Here is a 27,919-nt window from a genome sequence, read left to right as displayed (position 1 = left end):
TAGTTTCTCATGTAAACCAAACTCTTTAATTGCATTTTGAATAATTACTGCTTTTGAAAAACAAAAACAAACAAACAAAAGCCCAATATGAAATATGTTGTCCATATTTCTATTTCTAAGAGGAGTAAAATAAGAGTCCAGCAACTTTTGTGATCATTTTTTGAACCCCAATAAATATACCCAGCCTAAAAGACCCATGTTGCTTCCAAATGGTAATAAGGAACTTGCTTTATTTTCTTTAAGGATGGCTAATACATTAATATTTTCTGTGATGAAAACTGATCTTATTGGCCACTGATGCAGGGGGCTGAGTTGGGGAATGAAAGAATGAAGCACTTTTGATAATCTCCCACCTGTAAACTGACTTCTCTGCCCAAAGGCTGTGCTCTAGAATAGCTATTCACAGTCTGGATAAAATTGCCACAATGTGTTAGTTGGGCAGCATTTTGGACTCAGGCTCTAGTTCAGTAGCTGACCTTGTGTGAGAAGATGTGTGTAACGAGGGCTGTTTCCCTTTGTAGAGCGGCTTCACCCCTCTGCACATCGCCGCGCACTACGGCAACGTCAACGTGGCCACGCTGCTGCTCAACCGCGGAGCTGCCGTCGACTTCACCGCCAGGGTACGGACTCACCCCTTCACCTGCCTGCTTCTAGTGGCCTGAAGAAATGGGGGGGTTTCTTTGGGCAACTCTGAGGCAAGAGCTGAGTGAAGAAAGGAGCAAAGTAATGCTGAAGTTCTGTTGGGATCAAAGTTGTCTTTTTTGCAATAATTCTGAAAGGTTGTCTCTGTGCAATGTCCTGGAGGCCTTGGGAGTTGTGTAACAGCCAGTATTCCCAGCTGGAGGGAGCATGATCCTTTGGCAGCTCCAGAAAGCTGATGCTCTTATAATGTGTCAGTTCCCTGTGGCTTTTCTGTTTGTTAGATGTACTCTGGAAATTGATGTAGGATTGATTGGCTTTTTTGGTATTCAATATTTGCTATACTGACTGAATTCCATGTTTTCACGTGTTACTCTTTTTCAAAACCAGAAAGTAAAGTATATGGCTGTTATACAAATTCAACAGTAAAAGAACTAATTAATCATGACTACTCTTTTATGGTAAACATCTGCAGAGTTACATGGTCCAGTCCCTTTGCTGTTGCACATTATGTAGTTTGACATGAAAACCTCTGGTAATCTCAACCCAGCTTCCAGGTCACAAGTTTGCTGTTTGATTTTGCCAGACACGCTTTGAATTACCTCAGGGTTCTGCCTTCCAGACTGACTCCCTCCTGCTTCCAATCTGGAGTAGCTGCTAATGTTACCTCTTGCCTCGCCCAAAGTGTTTTCAAGGACTTTCAGCCTACACAGCCTACACAGCCTACCACTCCTTTATGCTCTTGGCACTACACAAGAAGGTTCCTTTGTGTAGGAGTGACGCATTTGTGTCCTCTGTGTACGTTGCAGTGATTGAAATGCTTCAGTGTTTTGTGACTATTGGCTCATTGGGACTCTGATACATGTTTGTGTATTTGTCTGGCCCTGGGGCTGCGATGTTTGCTGCTTGGGCAGATGCACTGCTTCCTTCATTCAAGGACCCCAAAACAATGGAGAAGGACTCTTGCTTAGGAAGGAATTACTAACTCTAGCTTATATGGTGTGTGCTTAGCTCTGATGCTCTAGCACATTCTTGTTTATTCTCTACTATGTGATGGTCTCATTTTTTGTGATCTGAACCCAAATTCACCCCCATTGCACACCTTCAGATCCATCCAGCTCATCGTTTGTTCTTTTCATGGTGTAGAATGGAATCACCCCACTGCATGTGGCTTCCAAAAGGGGAAACACAAACATGGTGAAGCTCTTGTTGGATCGCGGAGGGCAGATCGATGCCAAAACCAGGGTGAGTCTTTCTATTCCCTGAATATGATTTTGTCCCTTCTGGGGAAGGGACTGGGATTTTCTCCTTGCTTGCTTTTGGGGATTTATTGTGTTTTAATTTTATGTCGACTGTTTTCTAGGGTATCAGACTCAAGAACAGTTGGTATTAGTGACAGTAGGAGGCAGAAATGCTATTTCCTTTAGTCTCCTGCATAACCTGCCTACATCATACAAGAAAAAGCTGATGAAACTGATGGCTTTCAGGGAATAAGCCTGTTATTTGGTCCAACTTGACATGACACAGCACATGTGATGCACAGCAAAAAGAAATGGAAGGTCTGGACTCATCCAAGCCTTTCAGTCCCCTGACCCCTAAATGTCCATGCTAGTTTCAATATGCCTTGTGGAAGCTCTACTGAGCTCAGTCCATTTTAATTGGAGAGCTGATACAGAGGCAAGCAATCTCCTCAGAGCCACATGTCTCTTCCCCAGACAAAGTATGGGGTAGTAATTAGGAGACTCTCACTGGTTTCCTTCTCCCTGTTGTCTTATTGAAATGTCACATCATCTCTCTGCCCTTTATTTATGGGTGATTTCACAGTCATTCAGGGCAAAAAAAATCCCCATCATTTTATATGGGCAGGGTTAGATATTTCAAATGGGATTTTGGAATCATCTGGGAAAACATTGTCATTTATTCAGACTGAGCTGCACAGGGCTCCTTCTTAGGAGCTGCTGGTATTTAGGTAGCTGGTCTGCAAAATTACGTGTCCAAGAGATCAAGAGTGTTTTAGAACACAAAGTTTAGAGCTGGACATGAGAGTTTTTGTTTAACCTGATAGGAAGGTAGAAGATATTACAGTCAGCTACCCTTGGGGTTGATTCAACCTCTGCAGTTACTTGGATTTTAATTACATCAACCATTTGTTGCTTCATAAACTTTGAAGACCAGTCATGATTATTGTGAACTCTGTATGTGACTGTGATTTGGTTTCTGATTATGAAATGATATCTCACTATTTTTCTTTTATTTTTTAAAAACTCCTGCTGATGGAAAAAGCTATCTCTCAGGCAGATGTACAGCAAATCACCCCTGCTCACATTTTCCACAATAAACACCTAAATCTCATGGAGAAGAGGCATGAAATGCTAATAATACCCTTCAGTCAGGATATTCCACATGCCCCTGAGCATGTCATACAGAAATAGTTCATCTAGCCTTTGGAATGGCAGTATTGAATTCACCTATTTCCTGTTCAGTATTTAGATATTCTTCTAGACAAGTTGACACAGATGATTGTGAGGGATGTTTTGGGTTTTATGAGGTCAAAATGTTTTCCCATCCCTGCTCACCCGCAAACGTTGAGCACAGTTGTGAATGAATGTGAGAGAGCAGGATTTGCCCAACGTAGGTGGGAGGGACCAATTTTAGATTTGTCTCGTTGTCTCTGCTCCCTGCCCTGTGTCAGCTGCTACATGGGCTCAAAATGTCAGTACAGAGATGTCCCTGAAAACCCATACAGGTATCCTAAGGCACACATATTCCAGCTTGCACAGGCTCCCTCTTCCTGTCACCTTCACCTTCTGCCTCTTCCCTGCTCCGGGGCTCGCGGTGGCAGCCGATGGCGTGCGCCTCATGGTGGGGAAGATTCCAGAGCTTTGGTTTTGCTGTCCATGCTTTGTGTCAGCTGTTGATGTTATCTGGGTGTGTCTCTCTTCTCCCTGTGCTCTGTCCACTCACCTCGAGTGCCTGGCTCTGGCTGTGAGTCCGCCCGGCGTGAGGAGGCGGGATGTGCTCTGTCCGTGGCACAGACCCCGCCTGCCCCGCTGCAGTACTAACACACCTCGCCTTCCCTGCTGCCTTCTCTCGGCTCCCCAGGAACTCCTGCCGCCTTCCAGCAGGTCACAGTCACTGCAGAACAGAGGAATTAAAACACTGCGATGTTTCACCGCCAAGTTCTTGTGCTCCACACCGCATCAAAATACACCCTTTAGTTAAAGCAGCCCTCGCTGCTTTCGTTCTGTTTATTTTTAGCTTGCTTTGTTACATGAAATCTGACGCTGCATAAATTAAGATGCAAAAGCTTATTTTAGGGGATTGCAGATGATCTTCAGTACTTCAGGTTTGCAAAATTAATCTATGAAAGCTTTCTATGTTTGAAAATCTTCCATTAGAGTGATTCTTTAGGAGCCCCTGTGTTGCCTAAAAATATAAATTAAAATGTCTATTCCTCAAAAGGAGTAAATGATGCATTTGTCCTGCTGTTCCATAGTTAATGCAGCATGTCAAAGGAAAGCTCTGCTTTCTGCAGAAATTAGTATTTTTACTTTCTATACATTTCAGAATGTGTTTGCTGAAATTTTATCGCATTTCTCACAAAGCCATAAAAATGTAGACATAGTGGTAAATCTCTTGACACGGTACATATTTTAAAATAATATTTTACTTTTTTTTTTTGCAAGTCATACCATTTTTCTCAATCAAGTCCTAAGTTTTTAAAATGTGAAATTTAATTTCTTTTATATTACATCCAAAGCAGAAATGGAAACTCCATTCTTAAAATAATAGGATACTTTTATTACTACTATCTGTTAGAAATATTATTATAATATTATATAATAACAAAATATCATCTGTAACAGTAGATAATTATTATATTATCATACAATACTAAAATATTATTTTAACATATATTATTATATAATATCTGTTATATGTTTTGCAACTTCCATTTACATACAAGCCTTCTCTGGACTTTTGTTCATGAAATAATTAATGAGTAAAATTACCTATCCTAAAATATTTCATATTCAAAATTTTACTCAATCCTATGTTATCTTTACATTTTCTTACATTAGTAACAATTTAAGTGGCATCATTTTATTTAAAATTTTAGTATTTGGCCAAAATTCTAACTCATGCAGATCCTGATGATTAGAGTTAGGGGGTCAGAGAAATTGTGCAGAAATGTGTTCTCTGAAAGATGGTGGAAAGTTTAATTTATGCTTAATTCACTGTCAGGTGGTCAAAGCATGGCAATTCCCAGTTCTCACTTTGAGGGAAGGAAGCACAGTGCCAGGGCCATGGCATTTACAGTCTTCCTGGAACACACTAAGGATTCTTACAGGGAATTATTGTCAGAATTTAAAAGCAATTTTAGCATGGCCAAAATTCATGTATTTCTATAAAAAGGAGTCTTCATATAATAGAATCATAAGAGTGTGCACCTTCAGAATGTGCAAATGTTGCTGGCTATTACAAGGTTTTAGGAATATCCTTTCTGAATGCAGCTTTTGTGTTATCTCTATCATTTCTCTCTATAGATTACATGGGGAAAAAAACAAGAATATGAGATTGTTTTGGTTTTGCATGCTTTTTTTCTTTTAAAATGCTGTTTAATTCACAGGCTTTTATCGCCTTACTGGAATTTCCATTTTTGTGGGAGTAAGGAAACACCCTTCAGAGGGGGAGGAACACTCTCACCTGTCTCAACCACTGAAGCTGTCACACACACACTTTGTCGTCTTCTATTCAATCTTGCCAACATTGAAATTAGATTTTTGTTGCTCTGGGACTTTTCTTAAGTCTCCTCCTGCAGGTTTTCATCCTGAATATTTACAGTTGAATAAAATCCATGGAATGAAGGAGAGCATCCAGTCTTGGAAGGGCAAAATTATTGTGTGGGGCAGTAAGTGTGCTGTGTGCCCGCAGCGTGGCAGCTGGAGCAGGGATAGGCATGGCAGTGGTGGGACAAGGTCTGGTGCACCATTGTGGTTGGAGAAGGGCCACAGAAAGGAGGAGCTCAGCTGGAGCTCAGAGGAGTGGCAGGTCACTCATGTGAATAGGAAAACAAAAGGGAGGAAACTGGGCAGCACAACTCAGATTTGGTTGGTTTGGGGTTTTTTTGTGGGAAATGTGCTTCAGACACCCCTTAACACTCCTTCTGGAAACCTACTGAGATATTATTACTAATAAATCTTCTTTTGTACATCTGTGTCCTGACAAAATAGGCTTGGCTCTGCTATTTCCACATGGGAGTGGTAACCACTGCAGCAGGATCCTGGCCCTGCCCTGGCACTGTGCTCTGTACGGAGTTTGTTCCAGCAGTAATGCTGCTGTGACATTTTCTCCTCATCTTCTTACATGCACAGAGCACTAATAATTCATTGTCAGCTTTTGCTGTTCCTAAAGCTCTGTCAGATTATAAATATCTAATCACAATGCAGATATTTCCTATAAAAAATTTAGTGGCTCCATATAATGTTTACAAGGGAGTGGGAAGGTGTATTGTATGAATTGTCTAAGCGAGTTATCTAGAAAATGACTGTTATTTGGAGTTACTTATGTTACTATCTTAATATTCAAGCAAGCACATGGTATATTTTTTGCTGTATTTTTCAAATTTGTGCTGTGAATGGTGACCTGGAGGAATACTTTACAGCATGTTTAATTATGGCAAGAGCTTAAAGCAAGAGGGAGGCTCGCCTTGTTCATTTTTAAAGAGATTAGGTTTAGTCATAATGAAAAATGAACAAATTAAATTCCCTTTATTTGTCAAGAAAATTTAGACAATTTTGCATGTTTGACATATGAAATACTAAAACTTTACTTCACCCTTATGAAAATGAGAACATGCAACTGCAGTTTAGAATAATTCGTTGATAATTTGGCCTTTGATGATCATTTCTATCATTAGTTTTTGGTTGAATGAGCGCTGAATGTGAGCAACTGTCCTGTGAATCTGCTGCCCACATCATTTCCCATTAAAAATCCCTCATAAGCACAGCTTCTTTTTGTGTCTGTGTCTCTGCTAAGCTGAAAGAAAACATTTGTGAAATTACCAAATAATTCATCTTTGGAAGCCCTACAGTTAAGAGTCATGCACAGCATTCAGAATTAATTCTGCAGGTTAAAAATGACCAGTGATTGATTTTCAAGGAAAAAAAAAAAAAGCACAAGTTTTCCTCATATTTTGAGAAGTATTTGAGAGAGAATTAGCATTGATGGAATTTCCTGCCTTCCATGCACACAGAGGGGATTGCATTGCCATTTCTCAGGGTGACCCAGCTGTTGGTTACATCACAGAGTGAGTTAGGAGAGTACCACATTTGGGAACAGCAGAGCACCAGGTGTGGGATGTCAGTGGGAAGATACAAACATTTAACTCTTCATTCCACACAATCCAGGCCCAGGAGATAATTTTTAAACTTCTCTAAACATCAAATTTCTGAATTTCTTGTCTCCTGACATGGCAGCCTTTGTGTTGATGGGGTATCCATTATTTTTGCTTCGAAGTCTGTGTCCCTCTGATCCAGAGCTGGATGTCCTGTCAAGTGATGTGCCTGATGTGTTGGTCACTCTGTGTTCTTCAATGCAAAGGAATGACTGACAAAGTACTTAGGCCAGCTCCTGAAGCCACTTTGAGAGCACTGAAGCTCATGGCAAATAGGTAATGGTGCAAAAAAGGATTTATTTGGTACGCCAGTGTGTCTCTTCATGTTGGCTGATGTCAGCTTGTCTGCATTGTTTTCTTTACTGATTCTGCTACTACAACAGCTTTCTCTTTGAAATCTCCCTCATTTTTAAACAAAAGATATTAGCAAAAGAATTAGAAGTATTAAATATACAATAATTTTTAAATATACATTGTAGGGGGATAGAATATAAGTAAATAAAGGTAGTATAGAAAGTAATCTTATCCCCTAAAGAGTTGCAGCCGGGTTAATTATTAAAGATTAGGAGCAGGCCTGACTTTAACAGGCCATAGCTGTAGCCAATAATAAGAAGAGTGTTATAAAAGAATGGGTTGGTTGGTTGGTTGGTTGAGGGGACCTGGAGTCAGTTGGTTGCTGTAAGAAGAAGGAAGAGTCAGTGCTGAGAGGAGCTGCCTACCAGAAACATCAAGGAGGTACCAAACTCTAGCAATGTGGAACCTTTGCAATATAGTGACAATAGAATTCTTGCAATATAATGGCAACAATACATGATATTTTCCTCACAGCAGAAAGAGGAAAGGGAAGAGGGTTCTGTAGGATGTCCTCAAAACACCTATGGCAGAGTAGACTAGGATAGCAAAATTCTATCTCTGCTTTGAAAGGGAATTGTAGATAGGAACAAAGAAGAAATCATTGTTTGAAGTTATATAGAGTTTTTTTGTTTTAGCCAGACATTCTTGATGAGTTGATGCACTTCTTAGCTTATATTTTTCTTCTTTTTCTCCCTCTTGGGATTTGTCCTGCTTTTGTTCAAGGATTCATGCAATTTTTCTTTTTTTGTTGTTTTACTAAATAGAGTAACATCAAAGCCACCACGCAGATAAAGAAAGTGAACCTCCCACATTGATTAAAAATGTAGAGCACAAGAGGCCAGAAACTGGAAAGAAAACAGATAAATACCTTCCCTAGAAATGCATTTGGGATATATTCTTACCTTTGTAATGCCAGTGGGAGTTATCTGTAGGAATCCCTCTGGTAATGAGATAGCATACCTCAGTTGGTCATAAAAAGACTGGGCTCAGAGGGCTCTGAAGTTTCAGTGCATAAAAAAAAAGTAAATTAGTTCCACATAATTCTTGTCACTGACCCCATCTATGAGTGCTGAAGGCCATGAATTCTGTTTTTGGGTTTGATCTTTCACCTGTGTAATTTCAGTGCAAACCTTCTGTGGGATTTAGGAATGCCTCTGACACAGTGAGCACCCAGGCACGCTTAACCCTGTCAGTGTGTCACAAAAGCCTCTGGAAAAAGGAGATAAGTAAGGGAGAAAAATTCTTCCTGCAGACTTCAGCCCCTTGCAGCTGTGGAGCTTTGTGGTGCTGCTCACTTGGAAAAGGCTTTGTGCTTTGGAAACTGGGCATGAGATACGCTCTGCTTCTTGGAACTGCCTTTTGTACGGTGTTATAGGGAAGGGTTTGCCACAATGAGCTTGCAGTTGCAATGGCACTGTGTAGTCTAGAGCTACTTTTAATTTAAAAGTGTAGTAATGCTGGTTTCCTCCAAACCCCCAACAAGGTAAACAGTCCATCTGTGTATGAAGCAGGGTCACCAACTCATCACCAACTCATCCTTAGTGCCATGTTTTGGCAGTTTTGCTACTTTTTTAGCCTCTGTGGAATTCAGACCTGCATATTGTCCTTTTAATCAAGCTGTTTCTGGATTCCTCGATGGGATCCTTGGAATAACAATGTAGATGTCACACAAGATGAGTGGCATGTCTCAAAAGGAGAAGGCTTTTCTTGCAATTAAAAACATTGCTGTTTCACCTTGGTAAAGCCACCTCTGTTGAGTGAATGCTGATGACATCTCTGAGTGTGTGCTTGAACAATTCTGAGGGCTGAGGAGATGAAAACTTGGATTTTCATATCCTATGTGTTACCTTTTTTCTGTCGTTCAGCACTAATATTCTTTCACAACCATTTTTCCAGCCTCATACTTATTTTTCTGCATTAAGTCCAAACTATACAAAAGCTACCTAGAATTCATTCTCCCATCCAAATAGTTCATGAACATATCTTTTGCTACTACTGCTGTGATCATTAATAGTACCCTGAGCGAGTCTTTTGATACAGAATGGTGTCCTGCAATGGAAAAAACTCTTGTGGATTTGGTGGTCTGACAGCAATTTTAGAAAAGAATTGTTAGCTCTGTGTTCACCCCTAAATCTCAGAAGTGAAAGATTTGGTTATGTTTCTCTCTTTTTCTCTTGTTTTAAAATCTTCTTTATATTGATGCTTGTTTAAAAGCAAAAGAAAATTCTGGAGCAAATTTTCTGGTATGAACATCACCTGTTTCATCCCTGCATCAAAAGCAATCCAAGGACATGGGTTGGTTCATGGAGCACCCTCAACCCAGGGAAAGGCAATGCTGTATCAAAGCCATGCAGTGGCCAGGGAGGGGAGGAGGCAGTGCACCCTCACATTATCCTTTGAGAAGAGATTTCAGCACACAATGAGCTTTCTCCCTCAAACAGTAACCTTAGAGTGTCCTTTACTGGTGCAAGCAAGAACAGGGATGAAACTTCACACTGTGGAGCCAGCTGCAGTTAGGAGTCAAAAAAGGAGCTTTTTCTCATGTGTGGGGCTGTATTCCTGGCAGGCTGTTCCCCAGAGTGCCAGGACAAACAACTGAGTATGTGTTCATTTGTTTTCTCTCCTTTTCCTTGAAGGATGGACTCACCCCACTGCACTGTGCAGCACGAAGTGGCCACGACCAGGTTGTGGAGCTGCTGCTGGAGCGAGGTGCCCCCCTGCTCGCACGGACCAAGGTGTGTATGGGCTCTGTCAGAGTATGGGACACCTCTGTAACCTTCCACAGAGCTTACAGTGTTCCTGAGAGGACAAGGAGGAAGACAGCAATGTTACTGTCCTCCCAAAGGAGATGTATTAATGAAGAATGATCCAAAATAAGGTTTGCTTACATAATCCTTTCCAAATGCATGAAAACCATACACTTGCTTGCCCGTCTCTCTAGTATCAGACTAAACACAAGATGTGGAATGCTACTGCCAGCACTTCCCTTGTGCTGCTTGCTGAGCCTGTAGTACACAGAGATGTGAAAGCTGGGTCAGTCACTCCTGAGAGGTGATTCCTGGTACATATTTTCTGACCCGTCACATAGAATAATGAGGACAGTTTCTCCTAATTATTTTTTCCAACTATTTCAGAGTTGGAAAATTATTTCAGTGTCTTCTTCCTCACATCTGGAAAACATACATCTAAAATAAATGCATTTCCAACAAGTTCTGTCTCTTTGGTGAAACTAATGATGGGAAGATATTTGTATAATAGCAGAGCCCACTGAGCAGCACCTCACAACAACAAATGTCCTTCTTACATGTACCACAGTCTAAGTGGGGATTACTGAAGCTGCTGTTCTGTTCTGTCACAGAATGGACTCTCTCCACTCCACATGGCAGCCCAGGGGGACCATGTGGAATGTGTCAAGCACCTGCTGCAGCACAAGGCTCCTGTGGATGATGTGACACTGGACTACCTGACTGCTCTGCACGTGGCCGCTCACTGTGGTCACTACCGTGTCACCAAGCTCCTGCTGGACAAGAGAGCCAACCCCAACGCCCGTGCCCTGGTAAAGCTGTCCCACATGGGTCATGGTAGCTGCCTGGTAGCTCTTGCCAGGAAAGTTGAGTGAGAACTGTCAGCAAACTCCACAGCCTTAAGTAGATGCAGTAGCCACAGGGGTGTCACACTTGCTGGTTACCAGTCCTGTGCCTTGTGTGCTTAGGCCTGGTCATGGAACACACCCCTTGGCAAGTGGCTGTATGGTATGGTATGTCAGGTATGGAAGCTCTGCAGAGTCCCTAAAATCAGAGCAGGTTCTCGCTGATGTTGATGTATACGTTGGTGTTTTAATGAATTGATGGCTCAGTTTTCCATACCGGGTGATAGAATACACAATTTCTGGACTTTCAACTGAATTAGTAAGTTAATTGGCATAGGCAAAACATATTGAAAAGCTAATATTTCTGCATTTATCAAATGATGACAGTTTCCTCTATTAGGTGCCATCTTTCTTTCCAAAAAACAGTTCTTATGCTTACAGGACAGCAGGTATGATTCCTTTTACTCACTGATCAAACCATTGCCCCTAACAGTGAGGAAAACATCACATTTGACTCTGGAAACATTTGGAGTCTTTAATGTATCCAAAGCCAGACAAGATTACAATTTTCTCTACTAGGCCCTGTTAGCTGGCTGGGAGTTCATGTACCAACATATTGCACTCTGTCAGGAAGAGAAGGAGTCTGTGAACACTTGAGATTCTCCTGTGTGGCCAGAGTTCTGCCATGGCCAGCTGCACTGGGGGCCTCTACAGAACCCCACTGCAGGGCACTCAACCTTCCCCAGCTTCCTGCCCACACTAGGACCCACTGTTTTTCTGTGTAGGCTCTCCCTGTCCTTTGCTTCCTTGGAACTGACACCGTCTTCTTCTGCCCCCTCATTTTTCTTGGCCTTTCCATACCCACAAATCCCATAGCTCCTTTGGCTTCCTCCTCTTACACTTCCTTTGCTTTGCTTTTTCCAGTGCTGTGCTCACTTGGGTGATCTTTGTTGACGCTGTTTTTATCCTTGCTTGTTTTTCTTGCCAGTCTTCTGATTACCTGCACTTTGCCCAGCTACTCACAAATACCCCCTATATCTTCTTTCTTTCTTTCCATGACCAGAAATATATCTTCTGTTCCCCTCCCTCCATGCCTCCCTCCCTGTGAAACATCTGAAACAAAAGGAGAACACCCTCAGGCTGCTGCCTCTGCTCCCTTCCCACCAAACTCATTTTCTCTCCCCTCTACCCCCCTCATTTTCTCTCTCCCATCAGGGACTTGTCACCTTTGGCTTGTTGATAGTGTTTAATATATTAAATGAAGTTCATAATTTCTGTTAGTGATTGATTTTTTTTCTGCCTTCTCCCCTCCCCCATCAAACTGTTCCTCACTTGAATAGAAGTAGCAAAATTAAATCAACTGAGGCAATGAAATTCAGTGAAAAATATGGAAACTTCTGAAACAGTAAAACTCCCTGTGAAATATATTGAGAGATGTGTGGGAGGTAAAATATCAAATGGTTTTGATTATTTCTTTAGAAATCAGAGAAACAGTAATCATATTCAGCAGAGTTCAGCGATGGAATAAATATTATAAAGAATGCTTTTTCAGCTACTTTAAAAAATTGTTAATGTTTGCAAAATGCTTTGGGGATACAAGCACTATGTGAGTTCTCAGCTTTTTTAATGTCTTTATGCTTTAAAGCACCTTCAAATGAACTAGTGATTAACATTTCCTTTAACAGAAGCAGCCTGTAGAACAATTGTTACATGATTATCTTTTCCCATAAACTAAGATCTCACTGCAAGGTTCTGGTTACTACTGGTTGATTGTTTGACAATACTGATGCTCTTCATTAGAAAATTTACCAATTTTTCAACATTATCTAAAAAATGTTACTTGTGCTTTTCACTAAAATGTTCACGTGTGGTTAATAATGTGTTGGTTCAGCTTCAGAGACACACTTAACCTGCATTAACTGTCATCAGACTATCATGATACCACGGCTCAAGGAGTAGTTCTTTATTTAAGGTACATCAGAACGTACACACACATGGATATTATAGCTTAGGGTATAAATGTAAAAATAAATACACACAGGTCCTTAGATTTCAAGTAAAATGACAAATTAAGGGGGAACCTGTAATAAGCACTCTGTTCCTCTCTTTTTCTCAGTTTAAGTGGCTTCAAACTGAAAGAGAGTAGATTTGGGTTAGAGATTGGGGAGAAATTCTCCCTTCTGAGGATGGGGAGGGCCTGGCACAGGTTGCTCAGCGAATCTGTGGCGGCCCCATCAGTAGAAATCTCCAAGGACAGGTTGGATGGGGCTTGGAGCAACCTGGCATAGTGGAAGGTGTCCCTGCACATGGTAGGAGGTGGAACAAGATGGACTTTTCCAACCCAAACCTTCCACGATTCTCCTAGGGAGGAACAGGAAATGCTTTGTAAAGGTGCTGATTCTGAAGTGTTCACTGTAATTTCTTCCATTTCCCTTGTGTTAGGCAGTCTTGGGAAGCACTGGGAGTGCTCCTCACAGACGTGTGTGCAGCCCCAGGAAGCACACACACACACACATACATACGTGCAGTTGGCAGGCAGTACAGATGTGTCTGTATGTGAAGTCTGGAGGTAGAGGGTTCCTTTCTCTCCAAGGCCTGGGAAGAAAGCAGCAGCACTGCTTTGTTGTGCCTCAGATAGTGGAAGATGTCTGTTATCCATAACCTGTTGTGCTTAAAGAACAACTACTTGTGGTAGCCTAACCCTTGTGCTCCCGGTGTGGCAGCATGGAGCTGCGTGGGAAGTGTAGCTGCATGTTTCAGACTAACACCACTGTCTTTTGCACAGAATGGTTTTACTCCACTGCACATTGCCTGCAAGAAAAATCGCATCAAAGTCATGGAACTCCTGGTGAAATATGGGGCTTCAATCCAGGCTATAACAGAGGTAGCAAAATGTTTCATGTCCTGCAGAAACACTCCTTCTCTGTGTCTCCTTTTTTGCTTTCTTCCTCCTGTCTCTCCTGTCCCACCTCACTTTCCTACATGTTTGATTTGAATGAAGAAGCCCATCCCTTGAGCCGTGCAGAGGAGTAAAACTGCTCTTGCTTTGTTTCGCAGTCGGGCCTCACACCAATACACGTGGCTGCATTTATGGGCCACTTGAACATAGTCCTCCTCCTGCTGCAGAACGGAGCCTCTCCTGATGTCACTAACATTGTGAGTACGGCTTTCACTAGAACCTTCTGCTCAGGACCCTCAGAAAGTCCCTGGTTACCCTGTAGCTCAGCCCAAGGGTCACATTTTAATGGTACATTGTTGAATATTAGTGCAAGTTATTGTAGCACTTTTAGTGAAGAGGGGAAAGCGATGACTGCATGTGTAACAAGCCATCTCTGGTTTCATGTGATCTGCAACAATGCTTAAGTAGGTAAAGTTTTCCTTAGAAACAGACAAAGCACACCAAAACCATCCAAAATGGATTATAAGCCAAATCCTACAAAGTCTGTGTTTCTGTTCTGAGGATGAAATTCAAGTCCAAATGGCTCTAATTTCTGCCTGCATGACTTCACTGGCTGCCATGAAATTGTGTCATTTCTGTCAGTGAAAGAGTATGAAATGCTTAAAACCCCAATGATTAAACAAAACACAAACCTGGGAAACTCAGGATGTTCTTCTAAGACAGGAAATTCCAGGAATCGGTGATTAAATCTGAAAAATGTGACCTTTGGGAAGTAACACAAAATGCAGAACCTGACTTACCATAGAAATCAGTGTTTGTATACCAACAGCCTAGTTACCAAAAATAGGGGGGAAAAAAATGAACTAACAAAAACAACATTATCGTTTTCTGAGATGTATTTCGTAAGATATTTTACTGTTTGAATTTGTCAGTGTAAACAAATATTCAACTTAGGATCACCTTGTTATTCAACTTAGGACCTTGCTGTACTTGGGAAGCAGCTTTTTTCAGTACATAAGGTTATAGGTAAGTGTTCCCAGCAGCAAAAACAACAAAAATTTAGTAATCTTGGTACTCATTATTTTTTCTTAGCTAGAAAAATCTTAGATGCAACCCAGTGAAATGGTTAGTGTGCAGAATTGTTAATGTGAATCATTTAAATAGACTTTCCATACTTTGTTATGGAAGCAATCCTTATGTAAGAACTTTATTGATAATAAAAAAACCAACACAAAATCCTTGTGGAAGCAGTTAAAAATATTGTGTTACCAGGCATTTGTGTGCAAAGTTTAACACTTTCCACTTTCTGCTACACAGGTGTCTTGGCTTTCACTTGGTAAGCTGAGTTTCCCTGTTGAATTACTGTTTCCAAAACCTAAATTGCTTTGCTAATTCAACCAAAAAGGGTCATTGCAGAAATTTGATCTTTAGAGTATTTTCACACATAATAAACAGCTTATTCTTCAGGTAATAAACTTTATATATAGATGGAATTATTAAGATTTTTAGCTAGAGCTGTGGGATTTTTTTTCTTGCATACCTACTAATCACAGCTGGTAATACAATGTTAATTTAAGAATGACAAGATAAGTCAACTCCTAGTGAAGAGGGTTTGCTGTAAGTAAAAATCCCTATTAGCAGGCAAGATAAAGCTACTTCTTTCCCTACGTCTAGATGAGGACAAGAGGACATGATTCCCCATTCTGATGTAAAAAGTCTTGACTAGGGTGCTCATTTTAGCAGTTGCAGTTTAAGTGGTAGTCAAGGGGAGAAAGGCCTTACAACAGAATATTCTCCAGCTCTGGTGTTAGAATTATGAACAAATAACACAAAGAAATGATGGGTCCTGCTGTGTTCTCATGATATAACGTGAGATGAATAGAGCTTCAGGTTGCAGAGCTGTCCCAAGACCTGATGCACCAGATGCTGGTGAGCTGCCCAGGGACTGTTTCAGTCCACTTTGGGACACTGCACTCAAAGGGCAGAGCCCAATTAAACTAGGAATGCTGTCCTCAAGGAATCCTCATTTCAGTGTTTTTTTTGAAGACCTATGCAAAAAGTAAATGCGTTGAATATTCCTGATCTGAAAATGCTTTCCAATATTTCTTATCCTTCAAATTCTGAGAGCTACAAAAGGCTTGAAACAAGATCAATTCCACAGCCTGGAGACAGAGCCACACTGCTGAGTACAGATTTTACACATTCCGTGTGCTGGCTGAGTTGAGCTCAGCCGTTGCAAGGCCTCTTAATGCTGCCAGCTCCACACAGTGTGCAGGAGGGGACCATCTGGAAAATTATCCCCTTCCATCTTGAGTCTCCTGTGCTGTGCAATCCCTAGAGAGACACAGCTCAGTGTACTCTCATCTCCTGTGCAGCACACGAGCTGATGCTCTGTTATGTAGAAAGCTGAGGGGCGTATGTGACCAGGGCAAGTCTATCTGACAGAATTTTTCCTAAGCCAGGATTTTCATTCTGTCTCTTAGTGCTTGAGTCTTGGATTGTCCAGATGGCAAACCAAGGCATTCCAGGTACAGCCACATGTATTTACACCCTGCCCTGTGGCAGAAGCTGGAGTCTCAGCTGGCAGAAGGATGGGTCTCAGCACCAGCTGTCATGGCTGGGACTGACTCTGGCAACGATCTTTCTTCATGGAAGTTTAGGACACTGAAATGCTTTTGCTTTCCTGCAGCGTGGAGAAACTGCATTGCACATGGCAGCACGTGCCGGGCAGGTGGAAGTGGTTCGCTGCCTCCTGAGGAATGGGGCCCTGGTGGATGCCCGAGCCAGGGTAGGTGTTCTGCTTATAGTGTTTTCTTTTTCTTTTAAAACCATGGCTGAAGGAATCATTCACCACCCTCTTCTCCTCCATGACTCCATTTTTTCTGCTATCACTTCCTATGACTCTGCAAGAGAAATGCATAGGAAGGTGCGTGGGGACCCAGGAGGATGCTGGGCTCAGGGTGGCTCGCTAGCACTAACGACCCACTCGATTTGAGTTGTAGGAAGAACAGACCCCGCTGCACATCGCCTCCCGCCTGGGCAAGACGGAGATCGTGCAGCTGCTGCTGCAGCACATGGCGCACCCCGACGCCGCCACCACCAACGGCTACACCCCGCTGCACATCTCTGCCCGCGAGGGGCAGCTCGACGTCGCCTCCGTGCTCCTTGAGGCCGGCGCCTCGCACTCCATGTCCACCAAGGTAAGGCTAAACTGAGGAACTGAAGCACTTTGGGCCCTTTTTTTATCTTCTTATTTGATCGGCAACAATCCAGTAGGCTGGAGTGATGTATCGCAAGCTAATCAAATTTCAACTTTGCTGTAATCTAAAATTGGGTTTGGTTGCCACTGAAGCCAAAGGCAGGTTTAAAATGTCCTTGTTTCTCCCTTTCCCTTAAAGGCACAGCTTTTTTTGGCAGAATTTCCAAAAAAGAAACGGGAATGGCAATAATACATTTTTTTATGAACAGGTCTCCTTTTATTCTTCAATACCTTATTTACTTAAATAGCAGAATAATTCTGCCCTGTTCTAGCTGAAAGCAATGTTCCTAAAACACAGAAGTCAGCATCTGCCCAGTCTCATCGAATGCTGGATCTATTTTCAGTGGTTCTAAAATGAGATGTCATGTGACACAACAGGCCATTTTGTCTGGAATTGTGAAATAATTGCTCTCCAGAATCACTAGTGAGTTTTTTAACCAAAAATGGTACCAATAGATTACTAACAGAGAGATGAATATGTACGATAGTAGATAGCTGTGAAGAGAATGATGTATCAAGATATCTTTTCCAAATTTAAAGCATTTGATAAGTGAGAATCACGTAATTTTCGCTATTTATGAAAGTACCCTTGGTTTTAGAGCTGGAGCTTAAAGCATGTTTATGAACAATGACGTGTCTTCCAGGGTTTAAAAGACTAAACCAGCAATTTTCAAATTATGATCCATGGATTACTGGAAGGGCTTGCTGTTCTCCTTTTATCCAGCTGTTAAATCAAATTAGAATGGCTAAAAATACACTAAATACTTTCCTAATTTCCCATATTGCTTGATGGCAATTAGTATTGCAGGAACATTCTATAATTATGAATAGGAGAAGATGGAGCCCACTAGATAATATCTTTATAGACTTGTGATTTGTGAACTGAAAATGTTTGACATTACCCAATATAAACTCTGAGGTGGGATTAATGGAACTAAATGATAATGATAATAAACATTAAACATGACTTATGTGCCAGGCAAATAGGTCATTGCAGCTTCCCAAAATTACTGTCAGGCAGTGGTGCAGGCTGCCACCTACTGTCATACATCCATGAGCTTTCCTTACCAAATTTTTAATTAAAACAGGCAAAGCGAAGGGCTCGTTTTAGCTTCAGTAGAACTTTGTGACTGTATGAATACACAAATGCAAGTACAAAATATTTTTCACCCAACCCTTCTGGAGGAAGGGAATTAGAGTTTGGAAGATTTATCTAATCAATTTTATTGGTGTTTCATTGTTACTGGCAACTACTAATGCAGGAAATACTTGTAAAGCTGTCATCATGGAATGAAAAAGATGCAGCTGGTTTGGGGTGTAAATTTGAAGAAGTGCCTTCATTGCCCCCACGCAGTGTGTGTTGCTAGTACAGTCTATATCAGATAAAATGTCTGCCAGCCTGAGAGCACATAAGTAGGGAAGAATAATAAAAGGGAAAGTATTTTCTTGTATTTTGCACTTCTCGAAGTGCTTTCAAGAGAGGCTGCTCTTTCTAGGTTCAGTTATCAATTCTGAGGTTGAAGAGTAGGTGCTTAACACATAGTTCTTAGACACGAGATATCAGCATGACCTTTAACACAAACATCTGTGTTTTATCTCCTGGAATTTTTCAGAAGGGATTCACACCGTTGCATGTGGCAGCCAAATATGGGAGCCTAGAAGTGGCAAAGCTCCTGCTGCAGCGCCGTGCCTGTCCTGATTCTGCTGGCAAGGTACTGCTGGGGAAGAAAAAGTCAGAAGCCTTTCCTTAAGGAAGAACTGTGTGAAATATGCACCCTAAGAAGGCTGTAGCTTCTTTTGCATGGTGGCTGTGGCTTTGTTGGGATTGTGTCTCCCCTGGGTGGTGGCTGACTGCTGCTACCCAGCACGCTGAGTTTGGGTCCATGGCAGGAGAGTGCATGGCTGCTCTCAGGGCAGGTGTGTGTCTTTGGCTCAGGAAGCACGGGTTCCATCAAGCTACCTAAATTCCCAATGGATAAACATAGGGACAAAGCCCCACATCCCCTGGTGTGGGTGATGAAAGCCAGCGGCTGCCACTGTGGTTTGCCTGGTGCGCTGCTTCTCCCCACTAACAGTCACCTGCTTGCCATGCCCTTGCTGTCCATGCCCACTGCCTCTCCCCCGTCCCCTCTGTCCCTTGCTCGCCCCAGCCCTTCCGTCCCACCGCCCCCGAGTCCCGTAACGCGCTAACGCCGTCGCCGCCCTTGCAGAACGGCCTGACCCCGCTGCACGTGGCGGCGCACTACGACAACCAGAAGGTGGCGCTGCTGCTGCTGGAGAAGGGCGCCTCGCCTCACGCCACCGCCAAGGTGAGCCCGCCCGCCCGCCCGCCATGAGGGGAGCCCGGGGGGAGCCGGCCCCGACGAGGCCGCCGGGCCATTTATTACTGCGCAGCGGTAGCAACGGCGTAAAAAATATATATTCTGGCCAGGCAGACGGGGAATGAGCACAAGGGGAGTTAATTTCGAATTAATTTCAGTGGTGTCGCGGTATCGCTGCGTCGGTGAGGGGAGCCCTGGCGCTGAGGGGAGTCAGTCCCACCAGAGTTTTAGTCACAGCTGGAAGTTACTTCACTATTGTGCAATGTTAGCAATGACATTAAGCATTTTATTCCGGGGTTAGGAGTGGTGGTGTGGTATCACTGTGCAGGTGAGGGGAGCTCTGAAGGGACAATGGGGAGCCCTGAGGGGACTCAGCTCTGTCAGAGCTTTGGTTGCAGTTGGAAGTCACCTCACTATTACATAATATTAGCAAGAACTTTAGAAATGTGCATTCTGACCATGCACACAGATCATTCCAGGGTTAGGAGTGGTGTTGTGCTATTGCTGTGTAAAGCAAAAGCTGCTATAAGGGGAAAATGGTGACCAGATAGGTGCAACACCAGATAGTGTCCTGCCCTGTGCAAAGCTGCTGATCTACAGGCTTTCGGGAAATGCTCAGGGATTGTATTGGGAATGTGGTTTCCATGGCAGTGCATGGGAAGCAGGATAGTTTGGGAAACTTAAAAAAACACAGCCAAAGAGCTACAGGACAACCCAAGCAAGCATCCCCCACAGTACCTGTGTGCTAGCACCTGGAATTTTTCCCTCCCGATGTGTTATAAAGCAATTAGGAAGTTGTCTTATTGCCATTCTTCTATGCTTAAATGATTGAATTAATCACAAAACCATTCCACCCCATTGCTGTTTCCAGCCTGTGACTGACATGTGTATCAAAATTTCATATGCAAACACATCTCTACTCATGTGCTCTAGAAAAGCATAATGTGATGAAGGGTGTGCACCCATCAGTCATCATGGGCAATGTCACTCACTGTTCAAAAGGGATTATTTGCAACGTTGGTTGTACAAAATGTAGGTGTCGAACTCGGACTAATTTGAAGGTATTGGTGGAACAGTCCTGCCCATCCTGGTGAGGGCTGGCTTTGTTCTGGTTTAGGCAGCGAAAATAACAGATGGACAAAGCAACACAACAGCCAGGGCCATGTGGGACATGTCTGGCCTTGAAAATTTAATGAACTCTCATCTCTAATAACAGGCATAGCATCAAATAATACTGGTTTATGGTGCCTGACTTCTTAGGCTTACATGGCTGTTGTGGTAACTTTATTTTCCCTTTTTTTCCTGCCTGGTGTCAGAATGGATACACCCCTCTCCATATCGCTGCCAAGAAAAATCAGATGCAGATAGCTACCACTCTGTTGAACTACGGGGCTGAGACCAACATTTTGACCAAGCAGGGAGTCACCCCACTTCATTTGGCCTCCCAGGAAGGTCACACTGACATGGTGACTTTACTTTTGGAGAAAGGATCCAACATCCACGTGGCAACAAAGGTAACTCACAATTGGAAACAAAGTACTGTGGGTGGGAGTATCCAGTAAGATGGAACGTTTGCGTCCGTGGGTGGGTTTAACAACCTGTACTAGAAACCCGAGAGCTCTGGTCTGAAATAATTCAGTTCTCTTACCTGCAAAGGCTCTTTTCTGCATGTTGTTATCCTTCAGTGGTAAGTGAAGAAATTTACTTTCTCTGGTAAATAAGAAAACAATCGTATTACTGGAGTAGACTAAGAAAAATTCTATGGGAGACCTTTCCAAATTTTTTTCAATTATTGTGCCTAACAGCTTTTGTACAGAAAACAAGGTCATAAAAAAAAAAAAAAAACCCAAACCATTACTATAAATCTTCATGGGTCACTGGTTTATCTAGGGATATTTGCAAATCTTACTTATGCAGGTAATGAAAAGCCTGCAGCTTCTGCTCAAGTTAGAATAGAAGACTCTGGTATCTCCTTGCATGGAGTAACTATGTTCTGCTAATAGAAACAAGGAGATTTTAATTTCTTCTACAAAATTTGTTCAATGCTTTGTTCACAGGAAAGCACTGCATGTGATCACAGTGAGCTGTCAGTTAAAGGCTGCATCCTTTTCCCTGGCATTTGAATGGGATCTATTTCTGGAGTTAGTGTCTTTATCTGGCTTGTGCCTGCAGCTGTCAAGGTTCCTCTTTCTGTCTGAAGAGTGGGAAGCACTTTTTATTAATGTGATTCTCAGCTTCCCAAATTACATTATTGTAGCAAATCTTGAGCATTCATGCCTTAAAGTTTTCCTCTATGGTTATGGTGATGTTATTGGTTTGGAGCTGTTTGTCAGCTGGAACAGGAGCAACATTGAATCTACTTTGTTTAAAACCACCACCCATACTCAAAAGCTACAGTTTGGATCTGATCATGTTTTAAAGATGAAGAGGTGGGGAAGTCTAGATTTTTCCTTATGTAAAGTAGGGTTTTATTCTTACTTTTATCTGTTAGTTTACTTACCTGTTATATTCCATCTCCAGGCTGGACTGACATCCTTACACCTTGCAGCTCAAGAGGATAAAGTGAATGTAGCCGAGATACTCACCAAACACGGTGCGAACCAGGATGCTCAGACAAAGGTAAATCACAGAGCGGCTGCTGTCTCCAGTGTGCCAAAGGGTGCTTACCCTTGTCCAAGGAATGTTCCACTGAGCTTGCAGTTTTACTTCTTTGTTCTCCTCCTGTAGCTTGGTTATACACCTTTAATTGTGGCCTGTCACTATGGAAACATCAAAATGGTGAATTTTCTCCTCAAGCACGGAGCAAATGTCAATGCTAAAACAAAGGTAAAGAATTTTCCATTGCTTTGCTTTTGCTCTTTATTCTGAACATGGTAACACAGCACTCCTACATGACATACGTGCTTTTACCCTTGGGAGCTCAAACCATGGCATGGGAGGTATCAACGTGTAGTAGCTGTAATGGAATGCCCTCTGTCTGCTCCATCTCATGGTGTGGTGTTCAGGAAAGAAAAGCCAGATAACTCTGTTAAAACAACACAGACAATCCATTTCATTGGTTTTTCTTTTTCTTATTACTTGCAAGCTAACAAATTAAAGTTGGTTCCTGATCTCATTTTAAACCACATGGTTTACACCACTGTAATACCACTGTGCTGCCAAATAGCAGGTAACAATACAGACACTTTCAGGGTGATGCCAGTTCTCTCCAATATGCTGGGAGAAGAGTGGGAAGAGTTACCGCTGTTCAGTGTGTGGGTGGGATGACTCTGGGAGAGGAAGCAGCTGTGGTAAGGGAATGTGGTTTACTCAAGGAAAGTTTGCGGTTTTCTGAGGGGAATCTGGCTATGCTGAAATCTGACCAGATACACTGAAATGGGCCTGACTGCCTAAAGCCAAAGTCAGAACAAAGCCCACTGACTTCAACAGTTTCTCCAGGGATAAACTGGTGGGCACACCAGCTGAATGGGATGCATTTTGTAGTAAAAGCTGTATAACTGCTGAGAATACAAAGAAAGGTTCTGATGGCAGCAACGGTGTTTTGCATCCCAGAAATCATCACGTCACCCTTATCAGAAAGAAAAGGCTAACTCAGGAACTGTAGGGCTCCAGCTTGGTTAATGCTGACTTCAGGCAATTTCTGGCTGCTGGATTCAAGGGGGATGTCTTGGGAACAACAGGAAGCAGCCCACTGAGAGTGTCTTTAAAATCCCATCCAAACCACTGGTTTGTAGTTTGCTTGTTCCTCTGGTCAGCTCCCCTGTCCCCAGCTGGGACCTATGGGATTATTCATTTCTCAAAGTAGCATTATTTTGTCACTGTGGTCACAACTCAATGTGGTAAGAAAAATCCAAGTAAATAAATTAAAGATTCTGGCCCATCCCTCATGGGATCACCCAAAATCAATGGGCTAAACTCAGGGATTCCAAAAGGACAGGCAACACTGCTAGAAAAACAGCTAGTGAGAGAATTAACAAAGCAGGCACTAGTGGGATCCAAACTGTAGCTGCCAAGACATTCAGCTGAGGTATTTGGAGGCTAACTCAAGGGAGAGACAAAATTGTGTCTTTAGGATTAGGTCTCTCTTTTTGTTTAAAGGACCGCTGGGACAGATTATGAATCCATTCACCCAGGTATTTTACTTATTTAGAATAGTTTCATTTAGTCAGCAAGTTTGTATCAGGAAGCAGTTCTCCACAATCTCACACCTAGGGACCACTAAAAATACTGGCAATCTGTCAGCTGGTGTTGTGGACTCAGTTTAAAGAATAAATCCTGGATTCAGGATAGGCATGTTAAAGAATGAATAACGCCTGTTGCAGCTTGGGCTTCCACTAGAGAAAGCCTGCAAAATGCTTGGTGCAAGGAACACATGGCTTCTCTTTTTGAAGGACTACACTATTCAAGCAAAGGTGGTGAATCTGCTTTCCACTAGAACCTACAGGAAGCAGTAGTTTTAGCAGTCCACACATATAAGAACTGTATGCGTTGTCAGTATAAGAACTGTAACAGTTCTGGATGATCACCTTCTAATCAGCAGTGCAAAGCATTACTGGCATCTGTTGGTTTGCAGCAGAGATAACTCTCAGAGCATGTTTTCAGAGCCTGCCCCAGGCTTTACCTAAGTGTACAGTGTGATCAACCCAAGGTTTTCTTCCAGTTCCTTCTCTGCCTGCTTTCAAAGCCAATTGCGAATAATTTTGTAAATCAGTTGCCTGACTGGACTCACACAATGCCATCTCAGATCAGCCAGCTTAAGCACACTTTGGTTATGTTTCTGTATTGTGTGACACGAGAACAAACCACTGGAGCAGATGAGTATCTTGAACTAAGCCTGTTGATTAAGGCAGACATGCGGTACAAATTCCTAAGTGTAATTACATCTTGGTCCAGCCTCTTGGAGGCTAAGTGAAGCTAAACTTGATTGACATCTGTAATAGGTATATGTTTTTAGCCTTTTAAGAAGCAAACAGGCTTTAATCACTGCTGTTAAAATGTTTTTTAATAGACTCAGATATTTTAAAGGCAAACCTTGGGCCCTCTGTTGAAAACTAGGATGTGAGAGGAAGAGGAATGTTCTCTGCCTCAGCAATGATTCTATGCCCTCAACCTGCCCCTTTTAACTTTGTTGTTCCTCATTGTTCGTTCCTCCGATTTAGAAAATATGGTAGAAATGTCTTTTCATGGATTTCCTTTATTGTGAGAGAAATTATTTTTGAAAAAGAATATTACCTTCCTTGATATTTCCATTATTCTGGAGAAGGAGAATTATTATTACTGAAGGTTTATTATTTTTGGGTCAATTGTGTCACAATTTATGTTTGAAATATCTCAAAAGGAGCAGAACGGAGCAAAGTGAAATGTCTGAGCTAATGATTGGCTCTTGTTCTTTGTTTGCTTTTGCTGTGACCGCCGTGGATAACAGAATGGGTACACCCCTCTGCACCAGGCTGCTCAGCAAGGCCACACTCACATCATCAACGTTCTGCTGCAGCACGGGGCCAAGCCCAACGCCATCACCACGGTAAGGCTGACCTGCCACTGCAAACTTGCTTCCCTGGACAGTTCTTTTCTTGCCTTCCTTAGGGCTCGAGAGCAGGCTGTTATTTTGGTGAAAGTATTCCTCACACAGCTGGTCGTCATATGTGGAAATGTAATTTCCTCTGCTCTTCCCTATCCTCTTAAGGTAGTCACGTCTGACCTAGCTGTGCCCTAAGCTAAACGTGAGGCAGAGAAGCAGATTGCTGAGCTGCAGGATCTGGCTGGCCATAGCTTCTGTGCCAGGCTTGTTCACTTTCCCTTTGCCTCAACACTTCTCTCTGGAAATTGGTATCTCCTGGAGTTTTCCTTAAAAATCAAAGGGAGTTCAGAACCTGGTGGTGTTTTATTGAGGTTTGGTTTTGTTTTGTTGGTTTTCTTTTTTGTTTATTTAGACCCAGATTTCTGTCCCTCTGTCCACTGAATTGATTTCAGGTTCTTAGTGAGTTCACCTCAGTGAACTCAGTGAAGTTAATACCTCCTCAAAGAGTGTCAATAGCTTCTGGCACAGCTCATTCTCTGCAGTCAGCCAGCCAGGAACGCAACTGTCCTATTTCATGTTGATGTTGTTACTAGTCACCTCTAATTGGGTAATCGTTAGAACACTCCCAGTGTCCAAAACTCTTGTCATTCCCTAGAGTGGATCAGTTTTCCCTGTGCCTTTAGTGTGTGTGCTTAAATCAGCACTGGCACCATGTTTGATTCTGGAACAATCATGTGGAGTAATCTTGTGTGAAAGTTATCCAAAATCCCAGTTTGTGCACTGGATCATCAAGTGAGAGACCACTGCAGTCAACTTCTGGGGCTGCTCAGTTAAACAGTCCCACTGCTTGGGGTGTTTACCTGAGGGTCTCTGGACTTGATTTCAGTCCTCACACTGGGGCTGTCATGCCAAGGCCTAATCCATGTCCAAGCAGCCTTAGGGATGTGTCTTTGCTGCACAGTTGGCTGCTTCCTCAGCTACTTGAGCTGTCCTTGTCCACACAGAGCAACCTCTGGCTTGAGATAAAAGAGAATTTCAACCTGAGACATATGGCAGGGAGATATGGGAGTGGTGGATGAGCAACTAATGTGCAAGTGAAGTAACAGTCAAATTATTTGTGCTGTGAAGATGCTAATCTGTTCATTTTGTGTTCATTTGTGCTAATCCACAAACTAAGTGTTGCTTCAGGGTGGCTGAGCTGGACTAATACAGAATAGTTTAAATTATAGATAACTGAAGTTGTTGCTGAAGAAGAGAGAGCCCTCAGGCTGATAAATCCTGCACATGGTGCAGTGGGTCACAAGAGCAATCACTTCTGTGCAAAGAGTGGTACAGTGACAGTCCATGATTCCACAGGAGACCAGCCTGTTGTCCCTTGGTTCAGTGCAAAAGAGCGTGGAGCAATTCTGTGTAAAACTCTTTACAAAGAACCATGGAACACATTCCTTCCTCCGCTCCCCAAGCTCAGTGACATGGGACTGTGGACTGCCAGTGTTCCAGGAGATGAAATGGGGATAAATAGGTTTAAACTCTTGCTAAATTATTTTAACGTCCTTTTGATGAATGACATGTTATGAATAGTCAAACTGCAAATAAATGTATTTAAATGGAACTATATTCTTCACCCCCAAGCCTTTTGTGGCTTGTATTTGTTAAATCATTAACTTTTGTGAACTGTTAATAGAAGTACATTCTTGTCGTGTGAAGGAATAGGAGTATATGTGGACATCACAGCTGGAATTTTGTATTCCCCAGATAAGCAATTATACCTGGTCAAGGTGTAACAGTTTCAACTGGGAAGTGAAACTGTAAAAAGCTGAAATACTTTTTACTTTCTAGAAGAGTATTTCTGCAAAATAACCCCCAGACTTATGCAGGCAAGCAGGCTGCATAGTGCAATGTGAGCCCTGAAGGGTTAAACCATACAGCGCTGTAGTATTTGGAATCGCTGGCAGATGTGAGTGTGTTGTGTTACCATGGCAATTGGGGCTATAGTCTTAAAGAAGTTACAAAGACAGAGTCAGATGTAACGGTAAAAAGCCGTGATTTTCCTAGGCTGTGCCTTGTTTTGGATGGAAATGCTGGCTCATGCAGCGTGGAGAGTGATCTCATTGGTTCACATCACAATCCTCCCTCTCTCTCAGCGCTCTCCCCCTCTCTGTTCCCTGCAGAATGGTAACACAGCCTTAGCCATCGCCAGGCGCCTGGGATACATCTCTGTGGTCGATACGCTGAAGGTTGTCACAGAGGAGATCACCACCACCACAACTGTGAGTTGCACATGCATTCAGATGTGGCTCTTCTTTACTCAGAGTGTTGTCTTTCTGCTCTTCCCTCAGGCTCTCTGTGCACCTCTTTCCTTTTCTGTTTTGTTTGGGGAGTTTTAGCTCCCCCCCTTCCCTTCCCTTTCTGTTGCATTTTTGCTACAGCACTTTGAGCGTATCTTATGAGCATGTGGAAGTGTGTGCACGGCAATGGGCTCCCCTGAGCTAGTGAGCAAAATCTGTGTGCACACCAATGGAAAATAACAATTCTGAGTGAAACTTGTTTCTAGACCTGGGTCTGAGCTGCAAACCCAAACTTTCCTGAAGTTTTTGTGCTGTTGTTTAGATCCTGCCATTTCTCTGTTGGGCTTTTCACCTCTCCTTTCCCATCTGGCCTTACATCTCTACACTTTTGACACTTCCTGAGACTCAATCCTTGCAGCATCTCTACGTTTGGACTGCACCAGCCATGGCCTGGAGCCGAGCCATGGATGCTCACTGGATGGCTGTGAATCACATCCATCATCTTCTTACTTAAGTCACTTCCAGTTCAAACAGATCCTGTTTTCCAAAATGCATAGGAATCTTTCCTTATGGGCTCAGTTCTCTCAGTGCTCCACACTCTTGGAGTCTGTATTTTGACATCAGGGCTGGTCAACGGTGTGTGCTGAACATC

At 42.6% G+C, this 27,919-nt stretch overlaps 1 protein-coding gene across 26 annotated transcripts in view; it reads left to right on the top strand.

The window, feature by feature from the left end:
• Window positions 1-27,919, top strand: part of ANK2 (ankyrin 2) — a 274,320-nt gene that overhangs the window by 182,389 nt on the left and 64,012 nt on the right. For 25 of the 26 annotated variants that reach the window (XM_058023864.1, XM_058023868.1, XM_058023869.1 and 22 more), the window contains 15 exons: window positions 522-620; window positions 1,786-1,884; window positions 10,027-10,125; window positions 10,749-10,946; window positions 13,765-13,863; window positions 14,037-14,135; window positions 16,568-16,666; window positions 16,881-17,078; window positions 18,751-18,849; window positions 19,348-19,446; window positions 20,775-20,972; window positions 21,979-22,077; window positions 22,186-22,284; window positions 24,884-24,982; window positions 27,151-27,249. In XM_058023864.1, coding sequence (XP_057879847.1) covers window positions 522-620; window positions 1,786-1,884; window positions 10,027-10,125; window positions 10,749-10,946; window positions 13,765-13,863; window positions 14,037-14,135; window positions 16,568-16,666; window positions 16,881-17,078; window positions 18,751-18,849; window positions 19,348-19,446; window positions 20,775-20,972; window positions 21,979-22,077; window positions 22,186-22,284; window positions 24,884-24,982; window positions 27,151-27,249 — 1,782 coding nt within the window. The remainder of the gene's footprint in view (window positions 1-521; window positions 621-1,785; window positions 1,885-10,026; window positions 10,126-10,748; window positions 10,947-13,764; window positions 13,864-14,036; window positions 14,136-16,567; window positions 16,667-16,880; window positions 17,079-18,750; window positions 18,850-19,347; window positions 19,447-20,774; window positions 20,973-21,978; window positions 22,078-22,185; window positions 22,285-24,883; window positions 24,983-27,150; window positions 27,250-27,919) is intronic. The other variant, XM_058023867.1, reaches the window with a different exon arrangement.

Source organism: Melospiza georgiana, chromosome 5, assembly GCF_028018845.1.
Source record: "Melospiza georgiana isolate bMelGeo1 chromosome 5, bMelGeo1.pri, whole genome shotgun sequence".
Classification (NCBI taxonomy): domain Eukaryota; kingdom Metazoa; phylum Chordata; class Aves; order Passeriformes; family Passerellidae; genus Melospiza; species Melospiza georgiana.
The sequence above is the reverse complement of the archived record's forward strand: the minus strand, read 5'-3'. Positions and strand labels throughout refer to the sequence as shown.